Source organism: Hippoglossus stenolepis, chromosome 24, assembly GCF_022539355.2.
Source record: "Hippoglossus stenolepis isolate QCI-W04-F060 chromosome 24, HSTE1.2, whole genome shotgun sequence".
Taxonomy (NCBI): domain Eukaryota; kingdom Metazoa; phylum Chordata; class Actinopteri; order Pleuronectiformes; family Pleuronectidae; genus Hippoglossus; species Hippoglossus stenolepis.
Window position 1 is genome coordinate 3,708,451 of NC_061506.1, and position 15,180 is coordinate 3,723,630.

At 45.6% G+C, this 15,180-nt stretch overlaps 1 protein-coding gene across 12 annotated transcripts in view; it reads right to left on the minus strand.

The window, feature by feature from the left end:
- Positions 1-12,465: 12,465 nt before the first annotated feature.
- LOC118103148 (R3H domain-containing protein 1) overlaps positions 12,466-15,180 on the minus strand; it is a 37,929-nt gene continuing 35,214 nt past the window's right edge. For 10 of the 12 annotated variants that reach the window (XM_035149765.2, XM_035149763.2, XM_035149756.2 and 7 more), the window contains 3 exons: positions 14,857-14,954; positions 14,656-14,740; positions 12,466-13,810 (listed from right to left, as the gene is read on the minus strand). In XM_035149765.2, coding sequence (XP_035005656.1) covers positions 13,557-13,810; positions 14,656-14,740; positions 14,857-14,954 — 437 coding nt within the window. In that variant the 3' untranslated portion in view covers positions 12,466-13,556. Of the gene's footprint in view, positions 13,811-14,655; positions 14,741-14,856; positions 14,955-15,180 lie in introns of those variants that run through there. The other 2 variants (XM_035149766.2, XR_004694822.2) reach the window with 2 other exon arrangements.

The window sequence follows — 15,180 nt, forward strand, 5'->3', positions numbered from 1 at the left end:
TATGTGAATGATATTTCTGTGCCTAACGAACACTCACAGCCCAACTCCTGTGTTTCCCGTGTGTGAGAGGACTTCAACCAACATGGAGGAGGATGAAACAAAGCCTGGAGAAGGAAGAGTTTCTAAATCACTCGTGAACTATGTTTTATTCATAGAAGTATAAAGAAGAAGGAGGAGAAGACGAAGGTTGTAATGCTGCTGATTAACTGCTGGTTCCTGCACAATAGAGGCTCCTGTACCTCACCTGTGATCCCAGGATGATACAGCAGTGCAGCTTATTATCATCGCTCCCTGTGTATCATACACATTTCACTCCTCACGAGAAGATACAGACAAAGGGGGGAGAAATAGAGACTGGATTTCCCTGTGGGGTTGATGATTTGCCACAATCATCTTTTTTGCATTTTCTTTAGTGTGAACAGGAACCTCCCTGCTCCTCAGGCCTCCTCTCTCAGCCTCCAGGCTCCGTCCCCAACGCAGCATCACCTCTTATAGTATGAGAACAACAGCGTTCCGCATCAGCTCTCCCCTCTGCGACAGAGTGAGTGGACTGTGGGTGTAGCTGGCAGCGTTTCCACAGTGAGACAGCTCCACCCTGCAGGCTGTGTGCTGGGAGTCCCGTCTGTTGTGTGGGAGCTCTGCCTCCAGGACGCAGCGCTGCCAGGAGAGAAGGGACTGGGGGTTTACACACCACGGCTCTTTCTATCTGGCTGCTATCTCTGTACCATATGCATTTGACCTCATTCAAATTCTGGCTGAAACAGGAAGATTGTGCAGCTTTTACCTGCAGATCATTTTGTGCATTAATCGTGTGCACGTGATTAATCGTGTTAATCTGATGCACTTTGTCTGATCTTCATGTCCAAGTAGACCTCGCTCGTCGATACTGAACAAGCTGCAGTAGAGGAGAAAGTGCATCCACATTACATGAGGTGTTTCCACATTATGCCTGAGCTCTTCCCTCATTTTATTCAGTCTGACTGCCTCTCTCTTTCTCTATGTGTGTGTGTGTCTGTGTGTGTGTGTGTGTGTCTGTGTGTGTGAGTGTGTGCACAGCCTGCAGCACTGCCAGTCTCACTTGGGTGCAGCCACACATTTGGGCCAAAGTGAGACTCTGCAGATTGACACAGTGCAGGAAAATCTTAAAGGGGAAAACGTCCACCTATTTACTGATGCATTACAATCGGCCTGTAAAGATTCAGCCAGGAGATTTCCTACATTTCCCATAATGCTGCACAAACACTTGCAGTGGAAACGCAAGGAATTGGTTCCATTCCTCTTCGACAACATAGGGACAGAATAAACCAAGATGGACATGTTAAACTGGTCTTTCTGTGATGGTGCTGTCAGACAAGTGCAGTTACCCAAATACTGTGCACAGTTCCCAGGATAGAAATACGACCACCACCTGTTTCTGGTCACATGGTGCTGTCGACATCCTGGAGATGTTTTTAAATTTACCTCCTCACACCAAAATCCTCGTCTCACACACTTCACACTTATTTTTTCCCTTTAGATGCTTTTTCACTGCAGGAAATAAAGTGGGTCAACACAACACATAGCTGTGTAGCATCAGTTGTGTGTGAGAGAGGTGCTTCTGTGGCGTCCTTGACTGAAACGTCGATGAGCTCGAGTACTTTATGTTTCCTTTGGGATTCTCTTCACCGCATGTGCCGCTTCCTACCACCTTCACCGGCTCACACATACAATACAATGACAAAGAGATGCCCTTGGAAAGTCAGGGATCTCTGTTATACCTCTTGAATGTATGTAACAACTGTGGAGGTGAATTTATACCAACATATTTGTGAAATACTGTACATTTAAATGAAATTAATACAATTTAAAGCGTATATACTGTATGAGATTGCTACTAGATAACTGGTGCCGTCCTAGGAGAACAAAGGGATGGATATTTTTACAGCTATAAATAATCTGAAGTGGAGCAATGCTGTAGTTTCCAGTGATAAATTCCCATTCCTGTGCTTTGTGGAGTGACCCATCGCTATCTGGAACAGTTCAGGTCTGGGTCACGCACCGGTGCACACGATTCCTCCTTTGCCTCGTCGCTGCAGCGATTTCCAGAAACGTTCGGCAATTGCACGGAGCCAATTTGTCAAACAGGTCGGAAGATGATTAAAAATGAGCAATGAAAGCGTAGGAATTTGACCACAGGTCCGAGGAGGTTTGCTTTTAGCCAGCAGGCCGGCAGTGCTGGAGGTGTGTGACGAGTCTAGGTCACTGGGTCTCTCCCTCCCCGTCCTGACGGCACGCTGCCCCACAGTTATCTCTGTCGACGTGCGTTCAATCAGCGGGGCGCTGACATTTACTGCTCGGGCAAATGCAGCACACGCTCGGCTGTTTCACTGGGAGAAGGGTTTCCTCGACGGTTAGTCACCGCGACTGGGAAATCAAGGGCAGTTCAGGGAAACACAGCAACAGCAATAGATGATCTGTATATTCTCACACTGCCTTGGCCCTTCAGTCCTAGTTTTACTTTTTAAATAAATAACCTTTCAATCACTGTCATATGAAGCTAATCTGTGGCCATCTTTAAAAAGAAGCCCTTTAACGGCTACCGTGTCCCGGCTTTGGCATTTGTGCTAAGGGCTTAAATGAAATCTTCAAAGCTTGTCTGTAAAATAAAATACATTTTGTTGAACAGGGGATGTCAGAGAGCTGCTTGCCCTCTCGTAGCTTTCTGCCTAACTACCTCAGCCCTCGGCCTTGATCTCCAGGCTGACAGCAGCGGGGGGGCTGCAGTCTGAAAGGACTCCAGAACGAGGAGGGATGTTATTTCACACCGGCTGGGATATAGTGAGTGACCCTTAATGACATACGTGTGTGTGAGTATACAGGTACATGCAGATTAATGTTCCTGAAGGTAATTTAGAAAAATCCAAGATCCACCACTGAGTTTATTTCAGATAAACAGATATTTACAGATTTTTCTGATTGAACTGCTTCATCGAATCTTCCACAATTTCACAATAAAACCCTGTAGCTATGACATCACTTTGGTTTCGTGGCTATATATGGAGTTCAGTCACGTCAATGTGAAGAACATTTTGTCTGCCCGATGAATCAGATCTAATATAATAAATATGCAATGTGGACGGGAACATCACTGAACACATCTGGGAATATTTCCAAAATTCCTTTCAGCATTAAAAACGTCTTGAGGAGTCATTTTTCCAGCTCATCCTTTTCTCCTCTCGCTTCATTCACAGTGACGGAGAAGTTTAACACCAACAATTACTAAGTTACTAAATAAGTCTATTACTTATTTAATCTGGGATATATTTCAGTGACGCTCCTTTTAGTAATTTAGTAACTCCTGGCAGTAATTCTGAGTAACACATCCAAGTTCCCAGTGTCCAAACATTTCATGGGAGTTCACGGTTTTACCAAATACTTTATGAGTCACCTGGTTTTTTCTACATCAACATTACATCAGATGAAATGTTAGCCAGAGCAGCAGAGCCAGAATCCTTTCACAGGTAGAGCTGCCAGAACAGCTCATCAAATCAAAAAGAGTCATTCTTACATTCTGGGCTTTCTAGTGCATGAAACGTGGTAACTGACTGGAACCCCCTAATGAATCCTAATGAGCTTCGAACCCCCACATCCCCTCAGCTCACTAACACATGACATTTCCCTTTAATAAACCATTAGCGTAATATCCTCTGCTGAATACACTGCGGGGCAGCGAGGGCACGGCACACGCGTGACCATGCCCACACAGGAGGAGGAAGGCAATGACACGTATGACGGAGTACAGTAAGTCTGTCAAGTGTCTCCAGTCAGTCATTAGGTCTGTTCAGGCATGGATACACACACACTGATGTAATGAGACACAGTGGATGTGTTCAGTCTGTGAGTGTGTGTGTGTGTGTGGGCTTGATAGATTGAAGTATGAATCATTCCTGGGATGACCTGATTCTTCAGGGAAGTTCGGGAGCGTGTGTGTGTGTGTGTGTGTGTGTGTTTAGGGATTAATGGTGCATAAAATTCTGACTTCATTAGCAACTTCTTAAGAGAAACCACATGACGGGACAATAATCACATCTGTCAGTTACATGACGGGAACAAATCCTTAAATGACGACTGTGAAAAGATCATTAAAAATATTTGCATCTGTTTTTGTACCTGTCCTGATCAGGAGACTGTAAATAAAGATGGACGACAAACACACGACGCGTCACTTCCTCCCGCTGTAAAGAACTGAAGCCAAAGTATCCCAACGCTGGTGCGATTGTGTCATTCTTTGCACTTTTGGAGAATTAACTTTATTTATAGTCTTGTTTCATCTTGGAAGAAAGAGGTAATTGGTGAAGTCAGTGCTTCGCTCCTGCAGTCTGGGATCCAAACCGGCGGCTGCTGTGATCCTTCACCATCGGAAGTGTGCAGCTGCTGTGCACGGATGTGGGTTTTTTTTTATTACAGGAGCGAGTGCGGACCTACCGCAGCCACTGGGATGACTGGGATCCCATCACAGGAGCGATGCAGAGCTGAGATGGTGTGTGTTTGTGTGTGTGACGCGTGAGGTGGCGATCGGGGTGACAGCCACCAAGCAGCCTGTAGTGTCATCCAGCTCCAGTGACAAATGAGCGGCTCCATATGCGCAGCGAGGAGTTTAATGTCGGGACTGAAGCGCGCCCTCAGATTAACGCTGACACGACAGGAAGGGCTTGATGGGCTCTTATGGGGCTTTCAGGTGACGGGCCCGCTGGCTGCTGTGTCCCAGCTCCTCTCTCGAAATTTACAACCTGAATTTACAAGAGGCAGTTTTAAATCATCATGAAGACAATTGAAGACGAAGCCCATAATGTTGATGAGGGCGGTGGAGGTCCCTGGTAATATACTGGTCATTAAACCTCAAAGATCGAAAGGACACACGACCTCTAGATGACCTTATGGTGTTGTTTCTGTCACATTTGATTTGCTGATGAAGGTTTGTGGCGACGACACTTTCGATAAGCCCTCGATCTGCATCCACGCTGAGCCAACCTCCTCAGATTCTTCATACTCAGGCTAAATATAGCCCCGCTAACAATCAGGCCATCTCTCTGGCCCATATACCAGGGCCTATATGTGCTAACTCTCCAGCAGACTGTACGTGAGAGTGCCAGACGAGGCTGATGGGAGGATTGAGAGCCTCTACAGGGCCGCGATGTGCTGAAGTACAGCGTGATGTTAACTCTTAACAGTCCAACAAACCACTGCAGTCAAAAAAAACTGAATTTTTCTGACTCCAAAAAGCTTTTGAATCCAGACGGTGTTGGAATAAAAGATTTAAAACTTTCACAACAGAAGTGATTCCCTCTAAATGTTTCTTTCTGTTGAGAGAACACTGTTAGATCATCTGGGTTCCTCACAGTTAGATCAGAGCCCCACTGAGCTTCCTAATAGCTCTGACTCCTCTTCTCTGTGTCAGCACCCTGAATGAGGTTCACGATGACGTCTGGGCTCAGCCTGCAGCCGCCCACTGGCAAGGCTCCGCGCTGTGGCCTGGCAAACAGCGGCAGAAGGCATGGCGACGATTGCCTGGTGTGGCGAGCTCGAAAACCAAAACGCTGCCCAAACCGGTGGAGGCAACAACAGTGTCTGTGTGTGTGTGCGTTTATCTGCAAGAACAGCAAAAATATCCCCCATGTTTATTTTAAAGGTCGGGACATCCCAGAGAGGAGTATTGGCCTGAGGATGGAAATCAAACAGAGGTACACTGACCCTCCTCCAGCAGCGAGGGGCTGTGATCTATCGACTGAAGCTGAGGCCTTGTTGCAAGAGGAAAGTGTTGGGGTTGCTTCGAGCGACCGGGGGGGTGTCGGGGGAGAAAGCTCATTCCATCGTTTGTTTGATGTAGTGAAGCGGCCTGGGGTCTGTGTGGCCTGCTGTGTGGGTCGAGGGCCGTCGGGGCGGAGGTGTGCGTGTGATGCAAGATGTAAAATCAAGGTAACACATAAAAACATCGCACTGAAAGGTAATTGTTTTAATGAGATGATGTGTCAGGTGAGATTTATATGAGAGGCAGCGTAGTGAATAAATCATACTCACATACTCTCACTGCACAAAGATTCATCCATCTATCTGTCTATCTATCTGTGTGTCTGTCTGTCTGTCTATCTGTCTGTCTGTCTGTGTGTCTGTCTGTCTGTCTGTCTATCTATCTATCTGTGTGTCTGTCTGTCTGTCTGTCCGTCCGTCCATCCATCCATCCATCCATCCATCTATCTATCTATCTATCTATCTATCCATCCATCTATCTATCTCTATCATCTACTATCTATCTATCTATCTATCTATCTATCTATCTATCTATCTATCATCCATCTATCTATCCATCTATCTATCCATCCATCTCCTCAGACTGATGAGATCACCGGCTCAGTTCGGGGCAGTGAACAAATAGACCTCATATCTTGCAGAGGTGGTTAATGCAGAGAAAGTGGCTTCCCATACGATGGAGTCAGCCTGAGCAAACACAGAGGAGCTCCCAGTTAAACAGGGGTGATATCACACACACAGCACAGCGACACATTACCAGTGCAGCCGAGAGTCGAGGGCCGAGGGCGTAGCTAACGGGAGGGAAATGTCACTTGTCTCTCCCCGTTTTCAGTCTGCCTCCACTTATAAAACCGCCATAAAACCAATAATGTCGTGCAGATGTAGACGTTTTTGCCCGTGAGCGAAACAATATAGAAGTCGCAGTATGTTGGGAATGTCTTTGATCAGAGCTTTATGAAGGAGACGGCCCCTTTGATGATTCCGCTGACATTTCCAGGAGACTTTAAAGACTCGAGTCGGGCTAATCAAATCAGGGTGCTCTCTCCCGCTCTGAGGTTAGGTAGCAGGGATGCGGCCGGGCCTCTGAGGAGCGTGGCTTTCTTTATGGTTTGGAAAGGAGGAGACGTTGTGTCTAAGTGCTTTTCGAACGAATGAAAAGACGTGTGCGACCTTTTACACTGTATGTGATTAGAGCTGCTTCCACACGTCCGCACAGTTTCCGGATATTTTTCCAGAGGGGCTGCACGTGAGAACGCACGTGAGACATTTCCCGCTACTTTTCCTTCCAGCCCCTCGAGTAAAACGTTTGGAAAATTCACATCGAGCGAGTGCACGTGTTGATGATGGATGCGGAACTGGAAGGACACAAATATCTCAGGATGAAAAAGAGGAGCCATGCACGTAAAAGATGGCGTCAAAGGGCCGACGCATGTGCTGCAAACGAAAACACGTGATTTATACGTGCCGATATAAACGTCATGTCCTGCCTCCTGCATGTTTTGGACATTTTCAAGAGTTCATGTCTGAAAACGGCTTGAGATGCACATTTGCACAGCTAAAATATAAACTGTCCTTTCATATATTTACATATTATCGTCACGTGTACGTTTTGCATGGCATATTCTGGTATATATTTATCTCTGACACTCTGATTCTCATTATTTCTACAGTGGACTGTGGATACGGTTTTGTCCTCAGCATTTCCATTTCACTCCGCTGTCATTCATCTTCACCACGCTGCTGATTTCTGACGCTGACAGCATATAAATGCACTCATCACACACACACACACACACACACACACACACACACACACACACACACACACACACACACACCCGCGTGCCGACATGTCCTGCTAATGTATTCACAACCTTTTCTCACATGTTGTCACGTCTGTCCTCTTCATCTGTGCCTCCTCTCTTTGCCAGACTGGTCCAGACAAAAACTAAAAACACAGATGAAGCCTGAAGCCGTGAATAACAAAGGGATTCAGTTTACGTGATTGGCTCCTGTTGTAATTATGTAAATCCCTCCATTGTCAAGGGAACTGGATGTTTTTTTGGGGATTTTTCCTGTTTGCCACACAGTAAAACGGCTGAACTGAAGTAAACCTCGTGATTCTCACATAATGTTTATCAGCAGCAGTCTGGTGTCCTATCGTGGTCGGTACAGAACGTCTGGAGGGGATGTGATGCTGATACTGATGCTGTCGCGGGTTCAATTCTGACCGGGCCATTAAATCAGACTGGCGCTTCCACACAAATCACACAGGCCTAGTTTCTGCAAATCATCCGATGCCACGTGGTGTCACCTGAGAAATGTGTGTGTCCCTCTCTGGTGTCTTTTGTCAGTTAATGGAGCTGAGAGACGAGGGCTGAAATTGAGAGGTGCTCCCACCGGGCGGCAAAATCCTTCATATGATATTTCGGAGGAGCAGCAGAAGCTCGTGAACCAGTTTGACTAGATCCTCCACGGTATCACAAACGTTGTATTTTCTCTATACTAGTATTGCTTTCTCCAAAAACGACTCAAAAACAGTTAGGATAAATTGATAAAATTGTCCAAAGCACGTCTGAAAGCAGCACACCCCCAATTTCTCCTACAAGTCTCTTCCATCACAACTGCTTAATACCCATACAACATTTAGGCAGAGCAGCGCGGGGGGCACGACACGTATCCCTCATCACTTTCCCCTCTCGCGGCCCGGGTGATGATCTGTGAGAGGAATCATTAAGAGGCAATTTGTTACTACAGACACAGACACACACACACACACACACACAGACACACACGTCGCCTCAGGAAGGCCATCCATCACCAGCAGCCTCATTCCTCACTGTGAAAAAGACGCAGAGGCTTGTTGCTCGTCTGCCTGACCTCCGACCTCAAATACTTGTGAGCCTGCACATGAACGCACAAGTAGACGCTCGGAAATTCAACAAAAAATGGTCGTGAGGTGGTGAGAAGCAAACAAGGAGAAACAACGTCTCTTCTTCAACGTGTGATTGTTGAAAGAAAGAAAGAAAGAACCTGGCCCAGGACCCTTGTGAGGCTTCGGGCCCCAGGATACTCGCTCAGAAATTAATTTGTGGTCCAGTCACAGGTTTGATCCCCAGTAGAGCCTGGTGAAGACGCCTACCGCTGTTTTTGACCTCCATCATGAAAGTCACACGAGCTTAATATATTCAAAACGCAATTACCTAATTATACTTCATGCATAATGAGGAGACGCAGTGAAAGGGGACGTAATGGAGGGCCGGAGCCGAGAGAAATAATTCATGCTTCCTGCTTGTTGACCCTCTTCCCTGCTTTAACCCCCAGTAAAAACATGGCTGATGGTTGAGGACGAGAGGGAAGAGGGGCCTTCCTCCGTCCTCTTGGATGTTTTCATTGTACTCAGAACCCCCTAACAACGCCCGGTGCTGTAGCTCGCTAACCTCTTCCACTACGTTCCTATGGTAACAACCCAGGGCGTGTGTGTCGCCGGGGAGATGAGACGAGATTGTTTGTGTGTGTTCATTAGGTGGATTTTTTATTTTTTTTAACCTAATGAATCAATTATCAAGGCTGTGGACGAGCTCATTTGAATAATCAGACCCCCCCCACCCCAAAAAAAGCATGATTTTACTGAGCAGCTTCACACATCACATCTCTCCCTGTGTGTGTGTGTGTGTGTGTGTGTGTGTGTGTGTATTATGGGACGTCCAACTGGCATCATTTGTCTGCCAATCTGCAGCCTGCTCGCCAAACCCAGCCGCCATAATTGCCTCAGTGAGCAAAGCTATGGCATCTACAGTGTCTCCTTTTTTTAAAATAGTCCATTATGTGGCTGAAAGTGTCACATCGCCCCCTACTGTCCACTGACGGTGCAGGATTCTGATTAAAGGAAAATTTATAAAATAAGTCACAAAAGCCTGAAAACTAAGTTATTCAATTATTAGTATTAATATTATTCCTTCTGGCATCAGGATGTTTTTGCACAAGCAGACAAACTTTTATCTTATTCTCTTTATATTCGTTGCAATTATTTCTAATTCTGACATCACAAATAGTTAAAGGTGTCGATCGTGGTTCAATACAAACTAATATGACAGTTTCGTTAAACTTGATGTTCTCCACGGGAGGACGTCTGTTTTTCTTTTGTCAATCTGCCACAAAATATGCAATCAAAATAAATGTTGAACCCATGTGATGATGGAGCGAATGTCTGGACGACAGAATAAACAGGAAGTTGTGATATTGAGCAACAGGTTGGCGTCTCTCAGTTTGTTTTTTAATTAGCAGAGTCTTTGTTTTGAATTCAGATGTGAGGAGGTTAATGAAGATGTATCTCTGCTGCTGTGAGAACCTTGTTCGGATTAAGACCTGGGGTTTGAAAGAGAATAATTATCGATCCATGCCTGAACAAAGCTGCAGAAACAAAGACAAAGAACACGCACAGGAGGATGTTTTTTTAATTAAAATCTTTGTTGATTCTTTATCAACAGAATATTAATTAATTTCTAGAAATATTATTTGTGAATCAAATGAGTTGCTGAGATGCATCTACACACTTTTATTATTGTCAACAAAATAAGATAAATGACTTCAAACTGCAGGAGCTGCTGTAATATGCAGCACAACAGCACCACCCTGTGGTCACTGATTATTACATCTATCTATTTCAGCTCCAGTCCCCCCCCCTATAGAACAGGAGACTGGAAACTGAAGGGCGGACGACTGTTACGCAGGAATCCTCAAACAAGAAATTCACTTCAATACAGATCTGGACGAGTTTCTGTCCCTGAGGCTGCCTCTCCTCGTCCTAGGAGTCCTGAGGTTTTTCGAGGCCTCCTGGATCCTTGAAGCCGTCGCGGCGTCCTGCTTCTCGCTCAGCAGCGTCCTCAGGAGGCTGGTTCCTTGAACCCACTGGGCGGACACCTCGAGGCCTTCCAAGCCTCTGGAAGGACGAAGCTTCACGGTGACAGCTGAGATGCTCTGATCTAATTTCCTCCAGATAGTTTGTCCTGTTGTGGAAGGAGCTCAAATGATTCTCTCCTGAAATCCTGTCTTGTGTTGGTGAAATATCGTCTATTGCTGCCTGGACCTTCGTGTGCGTCCATCCTCTGTGGACAAACCCTTGACGAGACATTAGCCTCAGATTGAGGAGGGATCTTCTGGGCCCGACAGTGGCAGTAGTGGAATGAAGCTGTCTCAACGTCTTGTCCGTCCTGTTCCTCCTTTTGCACCAAGATGTTTCATCTTATAACGATGCTTCCAAATCTCACGTGCACAAAATCTGACTCCACTCATCACTTCGTACTCACGCATGTGTCCTTTATATTTCACCTCTCTACACACTGCAGCTTTAAGTGATTCCAATGGGAACCAAATACAGCAACAGTTTATTTAAGGTCTTTCAGGGTTTTTATTTCTAGTAAATAATATTAATAAATAAATCAAATTGTGACTGTGAATCCTGACCCCTGCAGCCATGAAGTACGCACATCCCGGCTCTTAGGGTTTTTAATTTTATTTATTTTTAAGATAATAAAATATTAATACGAGATAATGAAACGTCCAAGTGGCCCTTCCTCTAAAACTTTGATATTTTTAACGTCGATATTTGATCGTTCTTCACAGAGCAGTGGTTCATTTGTTTCCACGTTCACCTGAATGTGTTTTTCTGTTCTCACCTTAAATCTTGAACACTGGTGACGTCATTACTTTCTCAGACTGTAAATAAAGATGGACGACATGACAGCCCCTAGAAGAGGTATTTATCGCCACCTGGTGGCTGGCTGCAGCATTGGAGACCCTGCCTCCCCATGTTAGTGGATGGGACATGGAGGGGTCCCTTGAGAGGTCCCAGTGATACACACACTCAACCAATCATGTTTCAACCCGTTTCATAACGTACATCATTACGTTATTAACTAATACTTACGAGCTGCACTGCAGCAGCAGGTGGAGGTTGAGACATTTTGGCTTCACACTTTGGGGCGTCGTCAGATCGGCCATCTTTTAATTGTTTATTACGTGTACAGACTCACATATTGAGATATGGGTGGAAAATCCAGATGCTAATATTGTTATATGATCTTAAATGGGTTTGATTAAATGACAGATGAATTAGCTTGTAGCCTGACTTTAGCTACAATACAGTTTTTGTACCTTGAGCTTTGTCCAGTGACGTAGGCGACTCCCGTCATGTTGGGGGGGAATGTGACCTCCCCGGCTCCTCCTGCGACTCCAGAAGTGAACGGTCAGCTTGTCCACCGTCCTTCAGGTGATCAACAGGTGGTCAGGGACACCGGACACAAACCACCATCCTGCTACTGTCCCCATCAGACAGTTCACTCTGCCTGAAGCTGTGTAATAACCACTGCAGTGACACCCTTTGGCCACTGAGAGTCTCTGTTTCCCCACATTTGACTCCGTCTGCAGCTTTAAATGCAAACTGGCTCATTTATGCAGCTGGAAATGAGGCTACAAAGAAAAACAAATATGTCTGCAATGCCCAACAGGCACAGATACAAGCTGCACGGCAACATCCACAGAGAAGTTGCCTCATCTGATACATTCTGTTAAAAACATCCTCCTACAAGGAGACGTTCAATTAGAGCGTCCATTTGCTGGCTGTGAATTAATACTCGTCCTTTTTTTTGGGCTTTCAGAGAAAGTTATGTCGACACGTGTGGTGAAAACATTTATTAGAGTCGAACAAGAATAAAAAGAAAGGCCACGCCGGACACAGAACTCCTCTTATGAGTCACACAAAGAGGAAAAACCCAAAACAAAATGAAGTAGTGACAAACTCGATTGCATTTTTCTTGTGCATATAAACATTTTTAATTAAATATAAAAGAAAGTGGCCTGGCTGAGTGCAACAAACAGGTATGAGGGGTTTAAAAGAGGAGAATCCAGGCCCCGTCTGATTCAAATCAAATCTCCGTCCTTGATCGTCACTTCAGTGCAAACGCAACATTCACTGTGTAGAAACGTGATGTTAAATTATTCAGGTAGTGGATCTATTATTCAGTGTTTATTATTGTATGGGCTCACATGGTACAAGTGCTGCGGCGTGTTTTATTGTCGGGAGCATGTTATACAAGAGACGACACCCGTTCATGTGATTAACTCACTTTCAAACTGGAGCACGGCGACAAATTTACTGATCTAAGTCGATTAAATCACTTAAATTAATTGAATTCGATATGGAATGCGAAATTGAAACGAAATAATATCCTCTAATTGTCTAAAGCGGGCACAAAAACCTTCTCGAACCAGACTCCGGTTGATTATGTGTATGTCTTGCTGGATATGGTGCTGCTGTCACACTCGTACACCTGCTATGAGAAGAGCCACAGTGGAGACACAAACATCTTAGCTGGCAAATAAATCCTAAAGCTCTCTGAACACTTTTAAACAGCAAACTTGCTTTTTTTTTTTTTTTTTTAGAAAAGAGGAAGCCTCAAATTGAACTCAGCGGCCATTTTTTACTAACGAACCCCGAAGTGGTGGGTGCTGCTGCCTGTTTGGCCAGAGAAGAATTAAAAAGAAACTAAAAACAAAATAAAAAAAAGGAACATTCATTCTTCAAACATTAGATACTGTTTTTGGATTTGGACAGGGTCTGGGAGACGGTCCAGACTGAGGCAGCAGAGGCAGGTGGTTGGATGTGCGTTGATGTGGCGCTCCTTAGATGCACCGAGATCTCGGCGGCTATGAGGCGGCTTTCTCCCGAGTCGCGCCGCTCCCGCTCGTGTCTGGTGTTTATTGGGAGTTTAAAAGGAAGCCCGGGGGCTGCGGTGGTGGAGCGCGGTGCTTGGGACAGCGTATCTGGAGGGTAGCATGGCAAAGACAGAGTGTGATGAGGCCAGGTCTCTGCCGGGAGCGTCTCTGGTTGTGTTGCACAGCCGGTGGTCCGACGGCCGCGGGATCAGTTCGCCCCCTTCGCAGAGCTCTGCCAGGAGGTGGTTGGAGTCTGTACAGCTGATCCCCTCTGGAGGATTTGTCACTTCCAGGATGTGAGTGCTCACTGCAGACACACACACGCACACACACACACACACACACAGTGAGCAGCAGTGCCAGTAAATAAAAACAACTGTCATGGGTGAAGAGAAAAATCAGACCTGCACCATCGGGAGGCTTCAATAAACTGCTGCAGTCGGCTTTTAAGTGTTTGGGTCGATCGGCGGTCAAACCTGTTGCAGTGCGCTCAAGCAAAATAATATAAAATATATGGTTGGGGTTTTAATGCTTCTTGGTAGATTAAAGATTTAAAAAATAGATTATGTTATAAAATAAGAAATAACTAAGAGGCGGCTGCATATGAGCTCCTCCGTGTTGATGGCACTGGAGGGATTGTTGACGCGAGCACCTGAATAACGCAGGAAGCAGCTCGGCGAGTGCGAGAGAAAATTACGCCGCGATATTTGAAATAATCAGCACTTTTTCTTTCAGCAACAATACCGCCAGGGCTGCAGGTTGCACTGCCAGGTGTGGATTCTGCCCCGTCTGTAATTTATTCTGCTTACATTCACAAACACGACGCATTCCTCCACGGCAACGGAGTGCAGCAAGCATATTCTGACACAATAAAAAAAAAAAACGTTATTTCAGTTAATCTGCCGAACAGACGACGCAGCAGCTGGATTTATCACGGGATTCGCTTTTTCTACACGAGTTTCCTTTTATGACTGACGTCTTCCAACCTGATGTTTGACAGCGCATCGCCTGAATTCACGCACAAAACTAAGGAGGTAAAACTTCATTATATACAAGATTGATATCGGGCGCCTCTTGCCGCAGAGGAGAGGTCTGACTGCCGGCGACGCGAAGGTTCACTGAACTCAAGCCTCCCTCTGGACTTCCTATTACCTGCTTCACCTACACTGAGATCTGAAGACAGAGGTTTTCTGCTGGCCTTCCTCACATGACCGCTACGCCAAACCCCCAGTGGACCCTGAGGACACAGAGGACAGGTAGAGGTGGATTCAGTGGGAGGAGCGGAGACCAGTAACATTTTATTATAAGATCCCATGTCTTAGCGATAGAAGACCTTTGGTGTGTGTGACTGACCTGGTGTTTGGTCACCATGTGGGCAGTGTGGATCAGCGGAGGTCTGATGGAGGGTTTGTAATGCAGAGGTTGGCCCAGTAGAGAGTAGTGGGCTTCACCTGAAGGTCACAGCAATAACAAATAAAATCATTGGAATTTTAGCAAACAGGAGGTCATGTCTGATTGGCTGCCTTAGTGAGCGTGCACGCTAAATTCAAAGTGTTATGAGAGATGTTATCATCGTGAGCTCATGGTGATAATTTACGATTTTCTTTTATTTGCTGTAATGAAATCATTTTTGTGGGAAAAGCTTCCCGACGAAATATAATTAACTTGCCTGCGAAC